General features: G+C 36.7%; 2 protein-coding genes and 1 non-coding gene across 3 annotated transcripts in view; 2 read left to right on the top strand and 1 right to left on the bottom strand.

Annotated features, from left to right (window-relative positions):
- Positions 1-487: 487 nt before the first annotated feature.
- On the top strand, positions 488-13257 carry LOC140172086 (uncharacterized). The gene is made up of 10 exons (XM_072195433.1): positions 488-727; positions 1546-1710; positions 2044-2258; positions 3740-3880; positions 4495-4501; positions 5486-5620; positions 6044-6220; positions 10630-10900; positions 11461-11730; positions 12076-13257. Exons 1-10 carry the CDS (start codon positions 497-499, stop codon positions 12489-12491), a joined length of 2028 nt encoding a protein of 675 aa, XP_072051534.1. The 5' UTR covers positions 488-496; the 3' UTR covers positions 12492-13257.
- Trnag-gcc (transfer RNA glycine (anticodon GCC)) lies at positions 8391-8461 on the bottom strand. Its single transcript has one exon. It is a non-coding gene; the product is annotated as a tRNA-Gly (tRNA).
- Positions 13258-17709: 4452 nt separating the features above from the next.
- The window catches only part of LOC140171181 (zinc finger MIZ domain-containing protein 1-like), a 454107-nt gene continuing 447890 nt past the window's right edge, over positions 17710-23926 (top strand). Inside the window, 1 exon segment of the mRNA XM_072194381.1 lies at positions 17710-17853. The gene's annotated coding sequence lies outside the window, so the exon portion shown is untranslated.

The following is a 23926-nucleotide window of genomic DNA, read 5'->3' as shown; positions in this document are numbered from 1 at the left end:
GGTTTTGGTAACGTTTTAATGGAATTCACTGTATATTGGCATTCAAAAACGAAAATACTAATTTTGTTGGTGCTAAAAATCAGACACAAATTGTCATATAAGGCGACGAAAAAAGAAAAACCTCTTCTACGAGCCCGACCGACCCAGAGTTTGAACAGATTGGGAAAAAAAATTCCTGTACAAATGAATGCCGACCCAAATTTCTGATTTCAGGAACAACATTTTATTTTGTATTTTCTCAAATTGCAAATTATTTACAGATTTTGGTGATTTTTTGGGTCATTTAAAAAAAAGGCCGACCGACCGACCCTACTTGAAAGGTCCGTCCGCCCGTAGAACAGGGTTTCTTTTTTTCGTCGCCTAAGCGACATCCCAGTCATGCCAGTTGCGGTAACCAGTATAAAAGTTCTCAATCAGGTCTTGATTTCTAACATCTTTTCATAATATTTTGTTATTATTCTTTTTCAGGTGTAAAGGGTTTTTCGGTAATCCCGTAATGCATCGCTGGCATAGTTTTAATGACGCGATTGTTTTAGAAAGTTTAGGCATCCATGACCACCCGAGACCCGTCAAAGATTATACAGACCCAGAAGCAAATCCCACAACAACGATCCCTCATCCACCAGGCTGGTCGAATTGTGCCACCACTCCGAGTCTTACTTCTCCGAAACAACGAATTACGACCCATGTTGCAGAGGATATTAGAGCCGAAGGACAAATATCAAAGGTACGAAGCCATTTCTGCTATACCCCAGCAAACACAAAATGTTTTTAAAACGTTTTAAACATGGTATATTTGGGTTTTGGTTATGGTAAAAACGTTATAATAATATTAAATGTCGGGTTTAATAGAGGTCATGAAAATGTTTTAAAACGTTTTGTGTGAAAACACACTACAATAACATTATTAAAATGTTGTTAAAATTTTATTGTAAAAATTTTTTGGCAAACACTTTTTGCAAATATTTCGTCAACGCTTAAATAAAATTACGTTATGGAAACGTTTTATATTCTTATACACCCTTTATATAACCTGACAAAAACACTTTCAACCTTTTCTAACATTTTGCGTATAATCTTGAAAACGTTTTGTGTTTGCTGGGACGCTTGTTATACGGACGATTTTGAAATTGTCCAAATATCAACATTTGCCATTTATCTAAGCACAGTCTTCAAGTTGGCACCTTGCACATTGGTGTACCCTAAAAAGCATGTTTGCGCCAGAGCATATAGACCATGGCCAGAGGATAACTTTAATGCTCATATTTATGTGATGCATTCAAATTATTGTATACTCGTCAATGTTGATGCATTACAAAGCGTATTTCTTCCAAATACAACATTCGATCGTATACAAATGGCCAGAATTTATAGTTTTAAGACATAACGTTAATCTACATATAGGTGGATCTTATGTTGCAGTTTGACATTCATAATCACCATGATTACTGAAAGCCGATGGGTAACAGTCATTTTGATGTAACCTGTATAAACCTATTCAAATGGTATTAAACAATAAATAGGCATTTTGTTTTGATCATGCAGCTAACGTCCGATGGTATTTATTCAATATCTTCGACCAATCCCAGCAAACCATTCTTCACAGATGATTCTGACGTGATTGATGTCAAAGAAGACTCTACCATACGTGCGGGAGTGTACGCTCTTACCATGGGTATTGTGGGATGTCTACCAGATAATGTACAAAGAGTAAGTTAAAAGTAGATTTGCCGTACAGGGTTTAGAAAAAATACAATTTACAACTTTTGCTTCATCCACGTTTTCGAAATTTAAGTGCGATTGATAAACAATGTGGCTCAAACGCTACACTTTACGGTATATCGTAAGTTAGATATCAAAGACCCTTGATACAAGAGTGGATTCAAAATCTACCATTGTACACGCTCAATGGTAGATTTTGTATCCACTCATGCATTAAAGGTCCGTAGCTGTAAGCTGAGAATGTAAAATTTGTCAGATCTTTAATTGATTGATAATTGATTGATTGATCATTGATTGATTGATTGATTGATTGATTTGCAGGCAATGAAGAGTTTTTCAATCAAACCCGAGAAACAACACATCACGTTTTCTTTCCCATTCATGACAAATATCATACGTCAAACTGCGCAGTTGAGCACTACGCATCATCAGTCACATGGTTTGCATCATATGACTCCCATGCTGCTTTGCGATCACAGTTTGAATTTAATTGATGGTTTTGATGTCGTGATCACTCTTACTGCAGATATTCAAAGGTAAGGAATTTATCAATCCCGGACTGAGCCACGTATATATACTCAAAATGTCTAAAGGATCAGAAACTGGTAATCTTGATTTTCATCCGTTCTTGTCCTTACGATGCTCACAAAAGTGATGTTTGGTGTAAAAAGACTTCATGTGCTTGGTAGAACAAGTCTTCTGTTTCCTGAACATTCCATGAAATGACACTCATCTGATTTGCAATGTTACTCAGTAGCGGCGCCACGGCGGTGGGGGGGATTACCATGATCCTTGCCCCTGTTTCCCCCAGTAAAACCCCAAAATTACGAAAATTTCCACTTTTTGCAGCAATTTTGATTAAAATAATTAATCTGGGGTCCATTTCGCTAAACTTTTAACCCTTCGTAACTCAAGTAACTGTTCGTAAAGTTACGAATACCCAATACTAGACGTAACTTTACGAAGGGTCCCTATAGTAAATCCCTATTACTTACGAAGGGTACCGTTCGTAAGTAAGTTTAGTGAAATGCAGAGTGAAATGGAACTTACGTCGTAAGTTACGAATGATTTCGAGACTTACGAAGCTTCGTAAAGTTGAGTGAAATGGGCCCCTCTTTAAGTCATTTTCTTTAAGAAACGTCAAGAAATGTGGGACTAAAATGGTGGTTAGATAAGATATCAAGATACTTTAGCATTTTAAACCTTTTTTTAATTTTAGACGATTAATATTTAGTTTTTCAAAACGGCAATGGGCTATTCCAGAAAACAAGTGCACACCGGCCCTGTATAGAGGAGGGAATGAGAGAAAAACCTCGGATTTCCAAGCTTATCCCTCTACAAAAGTTTGGATTTCCGGTCACGAATAACCACAGGAAAAAAAGCCGGAAATCCAAAGGTAACAAATGCAAATATCCCGGAAATAGTAACCACTTTCATCTTGAAATTGCGGAATTCCAACTTCATTATTGTATATACGGAAGGGTATAGACTATAGGAGTTGCATTAAAAGAGGAAAAGGTCCGGATTTGTAAGTGACAAGTGGGTAAAAGTCCGGATGGGTATAGAGGAGTGTATAAGGCAAAAAAAAAACCATGTATGTTTCCTGTAGCAGGTTAAAAAGTCAAATGCGAAATGCGGTTTTTTATTTTTATTTTTTTAAATCCATGTCTTCAAATGAAAAAAAAAAAAAACCTTTTTTGCTGCAAATTGGAATGGAAATTTACAGTGGGTCTCTCCGACACAAAAAAAATCACATTTCTTCATATTCAAGAATATTTATGATCCCCTTTCAACCTGCAGATTAAAAAAGTATTTAAAAAATGTCTGATGTTTACTCCAGTAGTGTTTTATATTATTTTTTGCGATTTTTTTTTTTTTTTTTCAAAAGTAAATAAAAAATCTAAATGCTCAAAAAAGCCGTCAAAAATGAAATGTGCGCGCTACAGGAAACAAACTTGTTGTTTTGGTTTTTTTTGCCTAACATAAAGCTTGGTCTGTGTATCATTTTGTTTGACAGATGCTGCGTATGTGTCGTGCACATGACGATATATAAAAGTGACTCAAAGGAAGGGGTAAAACAGCATTATGCTAGCTTACTCAAAATTATACTGGAAAGTTTACCCCAGATTTGCCTGTTACCAATCACTTCAAATTGCCGGTAAGAAGATCATGAGGGCACCAATTCAGTGGCGTGCGCAGCACATTGAAAGTGGGGGGGGCAAGTTGTTCAGTTCCCCGAATGGAGTCTGATTAGGAGCAACGTTTTTCCCCGAATGACCAACAAAAGTGGGGGGCACGTGCCCCCCCCCCCCCCTTGCGCACGCCACTGCACCAATTGCTCCGATCCCGGTCCGCGGGGAGGGGTATTAAGATGTGCATTATGTACAGCCCTAGAAGACCTCCATATTTTTTGCCCGTTTGCCTCCCCGACCCCATATTTGTCTTGTTTCCCAAAAGACCCACTCTTCCCCAAAAGACCCTACAATTTTGTGTTTTTTCTTCCCTTCCTCACCCCAAATACTCTATTTTTTCTTATTTTCCCCCATTTCCTTCCCATTACATCTCTCTGTATTATGTCTTTCTGTGAACTATGTTTGTCTCTCTTATGTCTGTCTCTCCAGTCGCTCTCTCTCCCTATCTCCCCCTCTCCGTCTGTCGGGGTGTTTATGTGTCTGTCTGTTTGTCGGGGTGTCTGTTCGGCGAGGCTATGCTTATGTGCCTTTTTTTTTTAGTACAAAGCTTGTGTGTCGATTTTTTCTTGTGTGTCTTAAGGGGTGGGGTATGAACGTTTGGACAGTATTTATTGTGGGACATGAGAGCACATCAGACATATCGAATTGCATTCTGAATACAAAGAATGTCCTTCTGATATCAAATAATTTTGATCTTTTGAAATTCGCAATGTAATACACATTTTATGACAAATGATTAAAAATTGACATTTTTGATATTTAACAGTACTCGAAGTAAACTTTATAAATCTGATGATTTATACTTAAAGTGCATGTAGCTGGGATGAAAAGCCGACGATCAATTGAAAATGTTGACCTTTCGTATTGAAGATATGGATTTTTTTTCCCAAAACACCAACAAAAATTAGGTCTTTTTGGGAAAAAAATCCATATCTTCAATATGAAAGGTCAAAATTTTTAATTGATCGTCGGCATTTCCTCCCAGCTACATGCACTTTAAGAATATATCATTAGATTTATCAAATTTACTTCGAGGACTGTTCATGTTATATATCAAAATGTGAAAAATAACAAATTTTAATAATTTGTCATAAAATTTGTATTATATCGTGAATTTCAAAAATGAAAATTATTTGATATCAGAAAGACATTCTTCGTATTCAGAATGCAATTCGATATGTCTGATGTGCTCTCATGTCCCACAAAAATACTGTCGAAACGCTCAAAACGCTCAAGGGGTTTATACGGGGTTTATAGAGTGGGTATAGAGCTCATTTTTGAAGGTATTAAAAAAGGCACACAAGCAACAATCAGTGACATCAACAAAAAAGACACGCAAGATGGAAAAAAGGACACACAACATGCACAAGAGGTCCATCCTGCGTCCGTCATTTGTCCGTCGGGTCAAAAAGACACACAAGAAAAGTCACACAGACACACAAGTAGGGGTGCGTGAGTATATGTGTCTGTCTGTCTGTCTGTCTGTCTGTCTGTCTGTCTGTCTCTTTTCAATAGGCTATAATGACATGAGACAAGACTGAATCATAATGTTTGGTCTCTTTAAACCACAGACATTTGTTATGCTGAGTGACGACTGTGATCCTGATGAAATAGCGACACCATTAGCCGAGACTTTGATGAGTGCTCGAGCTGCAGACTTCTTAGCAACGGGGGCGAATCCCAATGAAGTCATCTTAGGTTTGAAGGTAAAATTGAAAGAGCAGTTCTCTTATTTAAGAGAACCCTAAATCAATACCTAAGAATATCAAAATATATAAATGATCTTCTGGTCTATTATGCCCCAAATGAATAGTTACTGGTATTTTTAACACATACTTCCTCTGTATATAATAAACATAGGAAATAGTGAAGCCCATAGAATGATCTAAGGGAGAACTAGTACCCGAAATTTCATTTTGTAAGAATTAAAATATGGTATAACTTATTCCCAAAATGACAAAATGTCTACTTTTATAACACTTTTATGGAATCGATTGAGGGAATGGACGAGACAGGTTCGTTTTGAACTTGAGTGTTTTGTAATAGTTCACATTTCATTGGTGTAGACCATAGGCTCTTGCTTATGACTTTATTTGATCAATAATTGTGAGTTTTCTTTTCTTTTTCAGGAAAATGTTATTCTTCCGTGCATAATTTCGCGTCCGTATGCCTTCCGACTAGCTGTTACGGACGTTACCTCCAAACTGCCTGATCAAGACTCGGAGAGATTTGTGGCTTTGGCACAATACCTACTCTCTGATAAATGCTCCGAACCCGAACTCAAGAAAACGGACCTGTTGTTAAAGGTAGGCCTAATACTGTATGTATCATCCCCCATGACTGTATATCATATGGAATACTAAGTTTAAATAATTATTTAATTGATGCGGCCGTATCATCTGATCGACAGATTGCATTTGGTCTACAGTCTACACACAAATTTCAAAACTTCAGAGAAATACAGCTGCAAGATTTGTTTAATACCCTCACAAAATCTCGCAATCATTATGCATCATGATATCTGAGACTATTATACCTGAATAATAGTCTCAGATGATATAGACCTATAGGTAACACCCATTTCAGTGGTTTTTCGTTCGTTCATTCATTCGTTCGTTCTTTCGTTCGTTCGTTTGTTCGTTCGTTCGTTCGTTTGTTCGTTCGTTCGTTCGTTCGTTCGTTCATTCATTCATTCATTCATTCATTCATTATTTCATTTATTGGACGAATTTAAACTGTCCTATTTATGAATATGAATGATATAAGTGCGAAATACTCTGGGAAAACATATACTAAAGTAGGCCTATATAGTATTTCAACATCTTGAGTAAAGAATAACAAAATTAAACCTTGATTGAAATCATATACATCTTCTTTAATTGATTCATTTGGAGAGGAACTAGACTTCTCAGACCGTATATCCACTTGCCCATTGTGCATAACAGTGGTTATTAGTATTAAGGTTAGCAACTATTTTAAGGTGGTAATGGATGCATTTTCTGGAAACTAGAAAATGGCCTGAGCATGTTTTAAACAATTAAGTTAATAGCGTAGGACAAAGAACACTGACTAATATGCCGTTTGTTTGAAGCAAATCGGACATACGGTTTTCATAATATTTCAATTAATAGGCCTATTTTCTTTGTATCTTATTGTTTTTATCAATAATCAATGTAGTTAATGAGCTAAAATGACTGTAAAGGCTCATTAATATGTAATTTTTGCCAATATTTTGCTACTGCATAAATGTTCAGGGAACTTTTATTTTGCATACTTTTGTGTTGAAACTTGGTCAAAGTGTTTCTAATATGTTCTAATGTATTATATAGTGAAGCCGCCCTCTAATTTGCATATTTGCATAATTAATGAGCTAATTTGCATAAATGCTGATTAATTGTATTCAGAATGCAATTCGATATGTCTAATGTGCTCTCATGTCCCACAAAAAATACTGTCGAAACGCTCATTCCAGATCCAACAACAAGCAAGATTGTAGAATGAACTTTTACAAAACATCAAAGTGTTATTTTTCAATAATATATTGATTAAGGGATCTAAAATGAGCGTTTATTGCGTTTCGACAGTATTTTTTGTGGCACATGAGAGCACCTCAGACCTATCAATTGTATTCTGAATACGAAGCATGTCTTTCTGATATCAAATAATTTTCATTTTTTGAAAATCACAATATAATACAAATTTTATGACAAATTATAAAAATTTGATATTGTTCGAATTTTGATATATAACAGTCCTCAGAGTAAATTATATAAATCTAATGATATATTCTTAAAAGTGTATGTAGCAGGAGGAAAAGCCGACGGTCAATTGAAAATTTTGACCTTTCATATTGAAGATATGGATTTTTTTCCCAAAAAGACCTAATTTTTTTTGTGTTTTTGGAAAAAAATCCATATCTTCAATAAGAAAGGTCAACATTTTCAATTGATCGTCGGCTTTTCAACCCACCATACACTTTAAGTATAAATCATCAGATTTATAAAGTTTACTTCAAGTACTGTTAAATATCAAAAATATCAATTTTAATGATTTGCCAAAATTCAAAATTATTTGATATCAGAATGACATTCTTCGTATTCAGAATGCAATTCGATATGTCTGATGTGCCCTAATGTCCCAAAATAAATACTGTCCAAACGTTCATACCCCAGCCCTTAAGATAATGAAAATCGATATTTTGGCTGGCTGCTTCGACCAACAATACCTCGTATATCCTTAAAACTCTGATTTGTATTAATTTGATCTTTTCACTTTTCAGTGCTCCCTCTGTTTGCTAGCTTCCCAATGGTAGTGAGCTTGCAAAAATTGCATTAATCTGGTTTTTTTTTTGGCCTTATAAGGCTTTTTTTGTATTTTAATGGAAAAAAAATTATAGAATGAAATATTCCGGTCTCAAAATGAATTACCAATACTAATAGCTGAAAGCAAACAAATTTGGAGGAGAAAAAAAAAATGTGCACGGACCGGGAATCGAACCCGGGCCTCCCGCGTGGCAGGCGAGAATTCTACCACTGAACCATCCGTGCTTTGATGAAGGAATGTGTACATTTTACTTACTTATAGTATTGATTATTTAAACAAATTAAATTAGCATTTTAATAAGAGTTCATTTATTGGCATATTTAGGAATTTATCATTTCGCCGATACAAAATTCACGTTATAAAAAGTAATAAAAAGACAATCAATAAAAGTTGCGAGCAGTCTTGCGCAGATTTCAAAGGTATATTTAGTTTAGACTCTTACTCTGTCATTCACCGTCGCTAAACATAAACCGGCAAAAATTAACTGGGAAGTGGGAAAGATTCGTAGAATCATGTTACAATGATATACAGCCGGCCCATACTGTTCATCATGTTCATGAAATTAAAATAAATCACAATTTTGTAATTACAAAGTTCTTTTTAAAAACTCTCATTTTGTGTGAGTATGTAACATGTAGCAGAGATTAATCCAAAACACAGAGGGCGCTATTGCATTTTTTTCCTGGACTTTTTTTACCAGCTGGTGACGTACTGAAGGTTGGTATTTTTTTTAGATTGACGAGAGACGACAGAGAGAGATAGAAGAGCGAATTTAGGCCTATTTGAAAATAATTTATTTAATACCGTAAAATGGGGTAACTTTGGGCACGTTTTCATCACGTAATGTAAGTGCCCCCCCCCCCCCGAATGGAATTCACCGCCGCTAGGCCTACAATGGTGAAAAATCAACATGCAGTTCGATTTCACTCAAAATCATAGATTATTCCTCTGGTCCTAAGAATGTCAAAAATTTTCAGTGACATTGACATGTATAGTTAAAAGGAGTTATGGGGTCAAAGGCAAATCAAGTTCATGTAGGCTTATAAGGGTCAGCATGAAATTTCAAGTTGCTAGTCCGATCATTCATGAAGATTGCAATAAATTGATCCTCGACCTTCAAAGATTAATAAAAAGAATAGTTAACACTAGCTATATAGTTATAGTATAATTATTATAACAAAGAGTCGAACTTGGAAGCATATGGAAAGGTTTCTATACAAAAACGATTCTCTTATAAATTATATTGCACACTTTCCACCTCGATACATCTGAGCACACATTTTCGTTAAAGAGCTTCAAAGCAAGCAGTGAATTAATTGTCTCGACACAATCTTTGATTACACTACACGGTTGAGTGCATAGCATTGTAGGAGCTGTGGAGCTTCTAGCTGGAAAATGGGCCTCTGTAATTGTTTTTTTTTCGAAACCTCAAGTGTTCCCTTCATCCAATCAGAATTGTTTCATATCAAACGAAAGCTAACACTTAAAACACTTTTCGTCATTAGGTCAACAGATAACACAATTCAATGTTATAGCAAGGCGAATGTGGTAAATCTGTTGAAAACTAGCTATCCAAGCACATTTTTTGACCAAAATATAGGTTTTAAAAGTCAAAACCTCAAGTGTTCCTCACAATATTTTTCAAATTTTATGTCATTAAATGAAAAGGCACATTTATATTGTCACTAACGTCATTAGAATGAGCAATGGCCAATTTTCTATAAATTGCATATCTTGTGCAAAAAGTTACTATTTTCGCCTGTTTTGTCATACGTCTGTAAATTCAATGAACTATGACTTTGTTTAAGAGCGCTTACAAATTGATATGCCCCCATAAATCAATGCATGATGTTGATTGACCTTCATCTCCTATCTTGGAGATAATGCAAACTATTCTTTTTCTGAGGGCAGAGAAACATGCACCCTCTGCTTAAAGCCATATTATAACATTTGCTGAGGAGAACGCCCTCAAAACATTTTAAATTCTGGTTTTTACACGATTGTAATATAGGCCTACTTTTAGTCAATAAAGACACTATATAATGATGGAACCGGCGTTTTATTATTACGATGGAAATATTAGTCGAACACGTGTGCACAGTACGTACACATGGTACACGGCGTGCGGGATACACATACATACACACCACGACGTACCGTATTACAACCGCGGGAGTATAACATGCATGGGCGCAAGTAGTAAATTTCAATTTTCTATGCTTTACCTCACTTGTTCGGCTCATAATTAAAAGGGGACACATCTGACAGTAAAAGCTAACATTTTATTGAAAATAAATACTAATCTATTTTTACAGAAATGTTATAATATGGCTTTAAAGTAGGCCTACTCGTACATTTTTAAAATTATTTTTGTTGTTTTTGTTTCCTTCAGGATCCTGCCTTTGTTCCAACAGTGGTTCGCCAATTTTGGGCTCTATGGGGTCATGAACTCATCGCACCTAAAATATTCCCAATCGCAAAAACATTGTGGGACTCTGACATTATTGAGGATGAGACTGCTGAACAGGACCATGCTACTGTAGAGGGCATTCAAAAGTGGCAGACAATTTTCAAATTGAAGTGTTCCAGTCAAAGATTATCGTTCAGAGAAATACTGCAGCGATTGGTACAGACATTGAAAGCACAAGGGCCGATTGAAGAAGGTAAACATGAGTAAAAGCTATAAAGAACTTTTAAGGGCTCGGTCACCTTAGTATAGTGGGATCTGAGAGCACATCAGACACCGTCCCCAAAGGCCAAATTGCATTCTGAATACGAGATGTCCTTCTGATATCAAATAAATTTGAGTTTTTGAATTTCGCGATATAATACAAATTTTATGGCAAATTATTCAAAATGGACACTTTGATATTTAACATTCCCCGAAGTAAACTAGGTAGACTTAAGGTGTATGTAGCTAGCTGGGATGAAAAGCCGACCATCATCTGAAAATATTGACCTTTCGTATTGAAGATAATAGGCCTATACATGAAGTTTCCCCAAAAGACATAACATTTAGGTCTTTTGGGAAACCTAGGCCTAAATACCGTACATATATATATCTTCAATACGAAAGGTCAAACTTTTCATTATGATGGTCGGCTTTTCATACCAGCTATATAAAGCATTATATATATATCATTAGATTTATAAAGTTTACTTCGAGGAATGTTAAATGTCAAAAATTTTAATAGTATTCCTCTTTCTTCCAATAACCATGCAGATCCTGAGGACTCTAAACGACAAACCAATCCTCTGTCCTCCCATCACCCACGTGGTATTATCCCAGATGGCCTCTGCCACCAACTGCCAAGAGGCAATTCTGCAGCCAAGACAAGTCAACTTTTCCTGAACAATAATATCATCTTGCCTGAAGAAGGGTTTGAGAGGCCACGTTTGAATCTGGCATCGTCAACGGAGAGCATTATGAGGAGCAGTGTAGAGCAAGGATCCTCTTCTGATGATGGATTTGAATTCACAAGATTCTCAAGTGGTGAGGAGATTGTTTATATGAGAAAAGTGTTCAAGGGGTCTTTGAGATTATAGGGCGCGTAAATTGAGGAGGAGGTCTATGGTCTTTTTGGAATCTTATAATTTTGGCAAATGTTTGACATTGGCACAATCATTGTTCTGATCTATAAACGTGCTTCCTTTTGTCCTGTTTGTCTACTTCCATAGCTTTACTTTGTTTCTATTTGTTTGCTTAGGCCTCGTTTTTCTTCCCAATAAAAAACATGAAATGCTAATATGACAAAAGTTAAAGGGAATAATTCATTTAAGATAACCCGATGATATTGCTTAAAACAAAGGTCTTGGTTGTGTTTTGTTTTTCTTACAGCTTTCAACGAATCAGCACCTCTTCCTCCAGACATGGACAATGAACGTCAATACCCTTGTTCTCTCTTCTGCGCAAGTCCATCTGTCACTCAAAACATACGTCATCCATCTCACCATCCATTCCCATTTCTCCCGTCATCTCACGGACCACTCCTCCCATCTCGGATGCCACCTGCACTTCACTCACACGTTCGTCATAATGATCCGCTGCTGATGGTTGCACCTCCAAGAAGATCGGATTATTTTTCGCGCGTCTTTCCCCCACCGCGCACTCCTCCTTACTTTCACACACAAAAGCTGCTTTCATTGGCTGATGACAGGAGTAGAATGCGAGAGTTACGTGTAAGGACCAATCATGCTGGACCTAATATCGGGCTTATGAGACAACCACTGGATTCAGGACTTTTCAGCACTTAATCTTTTGGTGCAAGACGCTGAACTTTCATGTTTAACGCATGCTTATAGACATGTCTGCATCAATGAAACTTTGTAAAATAAAAACTCGTGTTTAGACAAGTCAGACACAAATCTGCCGACACAAGTGAGACGTGTCATGTCTAAGACACAAAATCAAGACTCAAAACTATATAGCTGCATGTCTTCAAATGACATGCAGACACGTGACTTTGTGCCATATTATTTACATACGGTATAGGGAAATCTTAAACTGGCTTCACAGGACATGTCTCCTATAAATCTAAGACATGTTCTTGCAAGACCCATGTTATATATCGCGGAGGAGATCGCTAATTAGAATTTGTTTGATCCTCCACTCTCTTTTTGTTTTTGGCCTTTCCCTCTCATTTTGCTCTTTCCTCTTTTTCCTCTTGACTTCCCCCTTTTCCTCCTCTTCTCTTCACGCCCTAATTCCCTCTTCATGCATAATTTCTTCCTCCTTAGCTTTGTAAAGGCCCTTTCCACATTCCCCCAAATTTTTCGTCATTAATATTTAGCTCCTATATAGTCTGCTGGTGGGCAAGTGGCCAGATTTATCCAGGGTCGGGAGGGGGAGGGATGATAGCATGTGGTTTGTACAGTGCTGTTTTGACCATTTTCATCAGATTTTGTCCCTGTGAAAAGGCCCCCATTTCATTTCCCCCTCAGGGCTTCCAGGAGAGCAGGATAGTACGCAATACTGCTGAACTAAACATCTTTATTTTGTTGCTTTCTTGCAATTTTTATTTCTTGTGATAATAAATATTGGTCTGTTAGTTTTTGACGGACTCAACTCTTTTTGAAGTCAGTCTGCAATATTTTAAAATTATTGATTTTGCAATGGTATGTACTAGTATCCGAAAACTTCGGTTTTTGCGGAGGGCATACCAGAGTTGTCCTGCGATTCACCAAAAATTCAGATCGAGTCAAGCAGTGGCGTATAGTGTGGGTCTTAGACACTGACCATGATGGGGTCTGATTGGGGGGCACAAGCCGTTCTTCGGCATTTTTTCTATGGGATTTTTAAAAATTTCACATCGATGGGGGGTACGAGCCCGGGGTACGTGCCCCCCCGTGCCCCTATAACACTACGCCACTGGAGTCAAGTAATATAGCCTCATTAGCTTGAGTTAAGTCAAGTCACTCGATCGAGTCACCAGAGGCGGATTTAAGGAAAAGGGCCCTGTCAGCAAAATATCACGGAGGCCCAATAGTAAAGAGTTGAAATCAGGAGCGTGCCTGAATTTTTGTCGGGAGGAGGGCAAGAAAAAATTTGGCCAGTGAGCATTAGTTCGGCCCAATTTATGAGATATATGCGCGTAGTGCGCGAATATTCATTCCATTTCATACTATTTGAAGTAAAAGTTGATCAACATTTGGTAAATTTCGCGCGAAGCGCGCGAAAATTTGCAATTTCACAAGATTCTATACCCAAATCAAGGGTTAAAAAAATTTGTGAGTGTTTAATAGGTAGGCCTACTATAATGTTCCTTTTCTGTTTTTGCTTGATAGTCAAGAAGCAAGCAAAATCCCAGATTAATGTCCAGAATCAGATTTAATATCATCTGACCTCAAGGAATAGGAAGCCAATACGTTAGTACACGTGAATTTTGACATTAGAGGGGATGGGGTTGAAAAAAGTTCTTAAATGCAGGTCCTTTTGGCGACAAAAAATGTTTGATACAAATGCGCGCGAAGCGCGCGAAATTTTTTGCCATTTTGAAACAAAACTGTTCCCAATCCCCCATACACCCCCACCGGATCTGCGCATATGCACCTTATAGGGCCCCTGGTCAGGGCCGGATTTGCCTTTTTGGGGGCCCTAAACTCACTTAAGGAAGGCATATGCACTCAAGTGACTTAGTTTAATTTGACTTACGATTGCGCCGGAAGCAACAATTTAGAGGGAGCCGAGTCTATTTTGTTTTCGATTTTACTATGACATTTTTAGCCCAAAATGAAGGTGAATCTTTGTTTGTTTGTTTTAACGGTCGCTCCGTGTGGAATGTTGCTATATACAGGGCCAGTGCGCGCTTCGCGCGGGCAACATTTTACCCTATTTTGGCGCAAAACATGGTGTTTTAGGTCTAAAAAGGAAGATGCACAGGGCAATTTGGAGGGGAGCACATTTTGGGGCCCCTGTGCCTGGGCTCATCTGGGCCCTGTATCCCATAATATTTGACATATGTACCCATGAAAGGTACACGCCCAAGTCCTGGGTGTACCAACTCAGAACCATGAACTGTTATATTTGCTTTAAATTACTCTTTAAAAACATTTTAGGCCCTGAGGCAGAGTGCCGCAAATGTTAAAACAAAGGGCCAATTGAGCCTATATAATATTTGATCTTTGGAGCTCATGTACCCATGAATATATTGAGAAACGACTGGCCCTTTGTATTGACATTTGGGCCCCGGGAAGTCTTGATCTTGAATATCTGGGCCAAAATTGGCAAAATTCATATCTAAGGGGAAAGACCTTTAGGATTAAGTGTATCACGGTCCACATAATTTATGGGGTTCTTTCTAGTTTTAGAGCCAGCTTTGATGATACCTTTATATCTAACATTGTGGGCCCTGGGCCCATACTAGATAACCTACTTGTATTTAGAGAATGTATAATGGTCTAGGTATCAATTCGTAGTCCTGATTCTATATTAAATTTGGGCCCCTGGGCCCTTGACCTTTTACCTCTTGCTAGGGCCAGAACGGGCAAAATGAAACTTCTCAAGAATCATAAATCCTCTTGCATGTACTGGCATAATATATAAACTTTTCAATACTGTTCTACCCACCGCACCTTTGAACCTTGCAGAAAATAATAATTAATTATTTAAGCAAAAAAAAAAAAAAAAAAAAAAAGAAAAAAAAAAAGGGAAGCACATTGGCAAAAATAACAGGAGGCCTTGTCAGCAACTGCTGACTTGCTGACAGCTTAAATCCGCCACTGCGAGTCACTGTACAAATTCATTTGGGTCGAGTCACCGAATTAACGCAACTCGAGTCGGTCGCCTTATAATTACCCAGCTCAAGTCATAATGAGTCGTTATTCGTTGTAATTATATATGCGTTACAATTAGGACCTATGACATTAAGTCCCCCATAGAAGTCCACGTTAGGGGGTTATCATTTTCTTCGAAACGGGGGGGATGTCCCAAATTTACAAAAAGTCAGCGTCAATAAAATTGGCGACCCCCTATTTCGGTAGCAACATTTTATGATCTTACCCCCAACACACTGTCTGTGGTCATCATGACTCCTATACATTTTGGTCATCAAAAAGTTTATGACCTCCCCTATTTTTCTTTCCTAAAATTTATGACCCCCCTCCCCGTATATTTTGTGCCCCCCCGTGTCATCGCCCTGATATCTTCATGGCAGAAATCGCCATGGTAGGTTGAATCCACAGGCACGCATGGCCATTTTTTGTTCCGACCTTTGAGACGCATAATGAGCCGAGGGACATCCGACTATGGCTACTGACAATAGCCTGGTAATTGACCTCTCTGTGTGTGAGTGAGCATGTATACGCCATGATGAGGTCAATGGTCATAGTTCGGCACATATAAAATCAGCCTCTGTAAGTTTTTGAGTTCAAGGCGCAAGCTTCTCTCTCAAGACGCAAGCTAACGACTATCATATCCGTTCAACACATATATTCAAGTGCAAGGAACAAAATCTGGCTTCTTTAGACTAAATAAATTACGGGAGATATTCATCATTTTCTTCCCGGTATCGTCTGAATATCAAATCGTGCATAGCACATTCACGTGTAGTCCCGGGTATCGATCCCGGGTATTCATTTAAGTGTCTCTGCTGTGTGCCCCCCCTTGTTATTTTGGCTAAAATTGACAGAAACCTTTCCTAATACTATCATACTGCAGTTACTGTCCGTTTTCCTATACACAATACACAGTGCTCTCACCATTGACGCGTGACCCCTACAAATGATGTATGTTGGGAGAATGGACACTTGCCTAGTTAACATCACTGTGTGAAAAATAACCAGCCAATATTTTATTTATTCTCCAAAACTTCTAGCAAATATATTTCTCTAACATGACCTAAAATTACAGCTAGGTTAGATGTTCAGAAATGGTCGTACTTTTGTAAAATATGAGTGAGGGCAAGGCATAGCTAGCCAACTCCCCGTGTTATTTGAATGGAGATTTGACCGAAAATATTGGTATCGGACCGCTCACTTCTGAAGGATGCCACAAAAAACCGGTAAAAGCTACATTTAAATTATTCTAAATAGGTTCTAGAAAATAAAGTTTTGTAACATGTCCTAAATTTTAGCTAATTTAGGTGTTTGAGAGGGTCGTACTTTTGTGTTTTAGGAAGGACATGTAAACGACAGATAACACCAAAAATATGAAGAAATTATTTCTAAACCGTGTTAAGTCAAAAATCATTATGTTGCTCATTTTCAAGAATGCTGGTTTACAAAAAGCACGACATTGTCTGATTTCGTGAACAAAGCCACACATAACATTGTTTCCTTTCGTTTCCTTTGTAATCGGTTACCCAACTGAAGCTATGAATACCAGCTTTATTGCGATATCGCACATGAAAACAGTCACTTGTGCACAACCAGAGAAGATCCGATTTAATCAGTTGAGCTGTTTCAATGAGTGTTATCTTGGTTTAATAGCTTTTAATGGGGTTAAGTCCTGCAAAGGTCGAGATGAATTCTACTGTAGACATGACTGCATCATGTAGTAATAGTTATTACTGCGTGATAGGCATATACACTAAAGGGGTTATTGGTACGGGTTCTCGACTGTCTGTAGACCCCTCAAGAGAAAAGGGTTCTTGAAAATGTAAAGAACGATCCCAAAATGGTTTCTGTCCTGGGAACCTTTCAAGCTCTTTCAGGTCTAAATGGTTCTTTCTAACCTTTCCAGAACCATGTTCTGTTCTTTGTAGAACAATTTAAGGTTCCGTATAAGCCTACAGAACAGCTCAAGAACCATTTTAGGTCTACTTAGAACCGTTTTTTCTAAGAGTCAGTGTATTTTTTCAGCATTTTGGGTATTATAACAAAATCAAACAAATTTGACGGAAATTGTACCAATGTGGCCTAAAGTGAACTATACCCTGATTCGATGGTACCACGTGTACTGCACACCAGTTATCGCCCAGGTCTATAATTGATTGGTGTTGATCAGTTACCGCTCATGTCTAAAAAGGTCAGCTGGCTCTGGAGGTCAATTCGAGTTGTGATTTGTTTTTGATTTGTGCAGTGTTTACATCTGAATTTTCTCTCCGTGGAACAGTTTACTGGCCAATATTTTTCATGAGATGCTAGGAGTCGTTGTGATTTAATGATTGCAAGGCTTTGGGTAAGTCAATTTACTTGTTTAGTTTATCAGAAGGTGGATTTTGACGGTAACAGTTTGGCACCGGTCCGAGTTGACTGTCATCTGCAAGGAAACAGGACGGTTCGCACCCTTTCAATTTCGGACCCGTGCACTTTTCGCCCCCTTTCAATTTCGCACCCGTGTACTTTCGCCCCCTTTTAAAACCGCGGGTAATGTGCTGCTGTTGATTGATGATGCAGGATCGATCGCTCCAACTCCCGGCGGTACAGTGGGGTGTTGTATGTGTATAGTATTGGTTGACTGTTTAGTGTTGATTGTCTGTGTTTGCAGTACCGGTACGCGGTACTGAGTCCAGCGTGTACAAAAGCAAATAGTATGTTTACCCGGGATGTTGATGGACTTTCCGGTTCGATTGAATTTAATAGGCCTATATTATTACAATATATTAAATGTGCTTCGACTGAAGATTGGTATTCATTATGTTTTTGATTTGTTATTTTATTTTACTTAGGCCTATTTTTTCATTTCTATTTTATTTTATTTTAGGCCTATTTATTATTTTTATATAATAATTATTATTATTAATATTATTATTATTATTAGTGTTATTACTATTATTATTATTATTATTATTATTATTATTATTATTATCATTATCATTATCATTATCATTATTATTATTATTATTATTATTATTATTATTATTATTAGAATTAGAATTATATTACCTTATTAGTACTTTATTAATAGCTTTATAATTTAGTGTTAAATTATTTATGGCCTATAAAATTTATATAGGGCCTAATATTGATATGGCCAAAAATTTGATGGCTTATAATTTATAATTTTTTTATGGAAAAACATTTTAAGCAAATTTCTCAAAAACAAATGCTCACAAGCAAAACAAACGCCTGGCAGCAGCTTTGCGATAATGCTGTGCTGACTTTTGCCACCTTTCTTCACCACGAGTATTAGCTACCACTAGTACGCGAAAGCACCGGGCGTGACATGGGTTCAATCAATGCAATGGTAGCCTACGGTGCAGTGACTAGGCAGTTGCACGCATATATTCGTCCCAGAACATACCCGTACGGATCGATTGCTTGACAAGTCTCCGGGCCACGCGGCCGCGTGACTGTATACATAAGGTGTGACTTCTTCCGGGACTTCTTCAACCCATTATGTAATGAATGACTTACGGAAAGCGCCGGGTATGGTGTGGGTTCAATCAATGGTACCGTAAACAGACACGCAAAAGTGCCATATGCCTAGTGACGTCACGATCGATTGCTTGACAAGCCCCGGGCCCGTGCGGTATAGACTTGTCAAGAAATACATGCATACAAAGATATTTATTTACGAACAATATGTTACGATTGCACACTGAGAAATATTACAATTGCATCCATATTCTTTGCCAAATATAAAATATTATTAATCAGGAAGTTTTCTGTTCGTTTTAATGAGAAATGTAAATAATGAACCAAATGTTTTAACTTTTATGTCTTTTAATGAATGATGTATTTTGTCTGTGTTCTTAATTAATTAATTTAATATATATATATTTCTACAAGTGTTACGTAAATTGTATGAGACAAAGAAATACTTTTAATGAATTTTGATATATTTGATGTATGATTTTTTGATGTTTATGTTTTTAAAAAATTCTTACATATATAGGGCCTACAAATTCTACAAATTGTTATGTATATTGTTTTCATGACACAGGGCAGATTTAGCAGATTTATCTGAAGGGTAACCCTGTATAAATATGGTTTTAATAAATAACATAAATTTGTGGGAAAATGCTCTCCATCTGCATTGTAAATGATTGACATTTATATGTTCGATGATTCATTTTGTTTACCGGCCTGTCAATCACGGACTCATTATGACGATGCTTCATTAACACCACGGCATATCTTACGCGGTATCTTAATCCGCTAAATACTTTATGCCGACAATTTTAAGGCAGGAAGTTTGAACTCGAAGATGTCAATAATGTAATAGCATCTATTTCTTAGATATTAATAAAGAAGATCGTGTAAAGGGGATGACTTTCTTTCTTTCTTTCTTTCTTTTTATAGTGCCTTTTTTTTCTTTTCTTTTTATCGAGAAAGCTGCTTTGTCTTTTTAAACATGTCTTGTTTTTGGATGTTGCTGCACATAATAATTTATTTCTATAAATTAGATTTGTTCAGTTCATCTTAATTTCTTTGTATTTTTTTTTTCATTTTCTTTTTCACGAAAATTTTTGCCGGGCGAAAGGGGAGGCAAGCAATTTTTGGCCAGCCGGGGGGGGGGGGGGGGGGCACACATTCATGTGGCGCCCTTTAAATAAAACGCTCTAAAAATGCTTAGGAAAACACGTTATTATCCTGCTCGCTCCGCTCGCAACATATATATCTAGACCATTTAAGGTTTGAAAATTGGGATCCCAAAAATTTGGCATGTGTAAGGGGGGAGATTTTTAGCGGGCCGAGGGGGGGGCGCGATTTTGGCAGGCCGAGAGAGGGGGGGGGTAGCGATTTTTGGCGTATGCGTTCGGAAATTATTATTATTATATTATTATTATCATCATATTATATTTTTAAATTAACTTTGTTTATATTATTATCATTGTTGTTATTATTATTATTATTATTATTATTATTATTATTATTATTATTATTATTATTATTATTATTATTATCATATTATTATTATCATCATATTATATTATTAAATTAACTTTGTTTATATGTTTTGTGTTACTCCCCCATTGGATTTTGTGTCATACTTTCATTGTTTTTAATTTTATCCATTGCTTGTTGACACTTGGATCCATCCTTTTGTCGTCAGTTGGAACAAAATTCCCTGTTTTTATACATATTATAATTAATAATTAAATATAAATTTACTATTATTACTATTTATTATTATTACTATTTTTATCATTGAATTCTAATTATTTCATTATTTTGGGTAAGCCTGCTGCTAAAATATCTGGCCTGTAATATATTCTGAGAAAAAAAAAATCGTTCCTCTATTTTGTTTTAAAATATCCTTTCTTTCCTTCCTTCCCGGGTTTATCATGACTTAATAAGTGCATGCCCGACGCCTCAGTACTATAAACATACTACGCCGCATCGCCGGAGTTCAAGCAATCGATCGTGCATCAATCAACAGCATGACAGCAACACAATACCAGCGGTATAAAAAAGGGGCGAAAGTGCACGGGTGCGAAATAGAAAGGGGGCGAAATTGCACGGGTCCGAAATTGAAAGGGTGCGAACCGTCCAGCATTCATCTGCAATGTCTGTACATGGATCGAATCCATGGGTTCCTACAGTCACCCGTGGAAAACAGGGTACTGAAAAGCACTTCACAATCTCCACATCAGCCATGGTTGGGTTTGTTTACATTGCATTAATTCCATCAGAACAGGAAATACTATTCCAAACAGATAAAACTTACCTAATATCAGTTTTAGTTGCCCTTAATAACTCCAAATTGACAAGATATTAAATTATATTTGCTCATTTTCATACCAAAATCAAGGAAAACATGGGTTTGTTATTACAAAATAACAGGAAAATCATACAGTTCATCTCTGGTCAATTGCAGCAGGCCACTTGAGATAATCATGAGATAATCATGAGGGCCGATGACACACATTCGATGGGTGTACAATGTCCATCATGACCATGTATGTGTATGTATGTGTTGACATGTCCATGATGTCATGTTATAGTTCCAGTTCCAATAATTGAAACTCCCGGCTCCGACCGGGAGTTCCAACAAGTGCTGTGTATGTGTTTATATGTGTATAATGTGCATTCACATACATACTTTATAGCCGTCGGTATGAAGAAATTGTTGCTCCAAAAAAAAATGATTGAAAATTTCACATTTGTAAGCATTTTTCACCACAAAATATGGTATGAAAACATAGGTGAGCAATGTATGAATATATGGAGAGGTGAAAATATTAATATTTTGCAACATTTATAATGAAAACAATTAATACTCAAGACACCTATAGGGCCTGTAGTTGTAGTAACTACAAATTTCGAACGTTTGAGGACTTGTTCTCAAGTTGTAGGTACTCCCGTGTAGGGTGCCTCCAGGGTTTTATTTTGGCAAGTTTGCATTAGAATATCTGGTGTATGTCATCTGTGATTGCTAAACTTATTCTATGCATCAGCTTTTGTCCCAAGCAATATTTAAAAAGATGATTTTTGAGCGATTTTTATGAGCAGCGCAAAGTCCACTCCAGGACTATGTACATGTGAATGCATGCTAAATCGTGGCGTGGCGTGACATTTTTCTTGAAAAAATGAAATGATAAAGATAGGCCCCCTACTTTCAAAATGAAGATGAATACTTAAACCTGTCATATTGGTCTTATTTAGAGCTGAATTTCTTCTTTTAATGTGTTTTGCTCATGTGTTTTGAACTCGCCACCTTTAGCGTTACATAACAAATATTATGAATTTTCACACCAATCAAGTTTCATATTAGAATATCTCCACAACTATCAACCCTAAACTAGCAAAAGTATACATTTTTGGAAAGCTGAAGGCAAAAGCAATTTAAATATACACATTTCAACTCATTGTACAGGGTGACCTTGAAGTTATACAGGGTGGAATAAAAAAATCCAAATAAAAAATGGGTCACTTTATGCATTGCTTATTAGGCTAATGGAACTCGATTGTTAGTTTCCTATTGACCTCCCGCATCACCTTTTTAATTTGACCAAAACTTTCATTATTTTTATAAAAAAGTCAATTATTTGAAAATTGAGATGGAACTAATCAAAATTGAAACTCTCAAAATGTCTGACATACCCTGCTGATCATAATCAGCAGTTTTTCTTAGTTGTAGGGGTAGAGGATGTGGTAAATAATGGAAATTTACGGATTACCTCATCATGTTTCTGGTGATTACAAAAATTGCAAATTTCTTTTCATTTTAATTTAAAAAAATAAAATCTTTTCTCAATCTGTTGCAAAATGTCTGTAATGATGATCTAAGCACTAATACCTGTTTTGAAATGGTCTTTCATCAACAATATATACTTTGGTACTGGTGGGGTACCTAAATTTGGAGAAAGCTGTTCATAAAATCATTGATTTTGTTGACATAATGGATAATGAAAAGAGACCGAATAATGAATAATGAAATAGCGTCCTCGTCCTTTTTTTCAAACATCCAATCGGAAACTAATAATCGAGTTCCATTGGCCTTACTAACTTGCAGTTATAAACTGAAAGTAAACAACATTGATTTGGTTAGAGGGTAGGGGGCCCTACTGACTTTGGAAGAAAAAAAATCACAGCTGTTTGGTAATTGCGTAATACAGGGTGTCCCAAAATATGTTCAAATTTTTGTATAATTCAACATATTTTGAACTGAAATATTTAATCCCTAACCCATACAGAAAAAGTAAGTCCATATTTAGATTCCTCATCAAATTTCCTCTCAGAAAATGTATACTTTGACTATGATAGGATAAGTAATTACAAATTTACAGCAACTTTTAGATTTTGAAGACATCCGCATTGCTTACTACAGTGTTTAATATGAAAACGGGTAGTTTTGTACGTAAAATATGCATTTTATAGACTAAACCAATCATAAAGAGTTCAAAATGATTAAAAACAATTAGCAGAATTAATAATCTTTCAAAAGATCTCTTAACCATGTTTGTAGCCCATATGGATGCAAAGATATGATCAGTTGATTCAACGCGCACACACAAAATCTTTATTTCCCATAGACTTTGCACATACCGCCACAGCCTCAACCGCCACCGCCTCAACAACCACCTCGGCCATTCTGAACTCAAAGAACTATAACTCCAATATCTTAGCTGATAAACAATTCTCCTTTGGAGGTAGACCTGTTAGGGCACTCATTTAGCTACAAAGTGACACCAAACACACTACAATACCTTTTGTTTAAGCAGAGATATAACAATTTGAATGAGTCTCAATTTGGAAAAGCGTAACAAAACCACCATTTTTGGGTGGCGAGTTCAAAACGTGTGGCCTTAAGGGGGTACTACACCCCTCGATAAATGTGTGTCTATTTTTGCATTTTTCTCAAG

The sequence above is a fragment of the Amphiura filiformis genome, chromosome 15, assembly GCF_039555335.1.
Source record: "Amphiura filiformis chromosome 15, Afil_fr2py, whole genome shotgun sequence".
NCBI classification, from domain to species: domain Eukaryota; kingdom Metazoa; phylum Echinodermata; class Ophiuroidea; order Amphilepidida; family Amphiuridae; genus Amphiura; species Amphiura filiformis.
Note: the sequence above shows the minus strand (reverse complement) of the source record. Positions and strands in the feature narration are given on the sequence as shown.

Bases quoted from the DNA above. Each gene is read 5' to 3' on its own strand.
- LOC140172086 (XM_072195433.1), top strand. From the start codon at position 497: ATGCATCGCTGGCATAGTTTTAATGACGCGATTGTTTTAGAAAGTTTA. The intron at 728-1,545 runs GTACGAAGCCAT...TTGATCATGCAG, and splicing joins CCGAAGGACAAATATCAAAG to CTAACGTCCGATGGTATTTA. The intron at 2,259-3,739 runs GTAAGGAATTTA...TTTGTTTGACAG, and splicing joins CTTACTGCAGATATTCAAAG to ATGCTGCGTATGTGTCGTGC.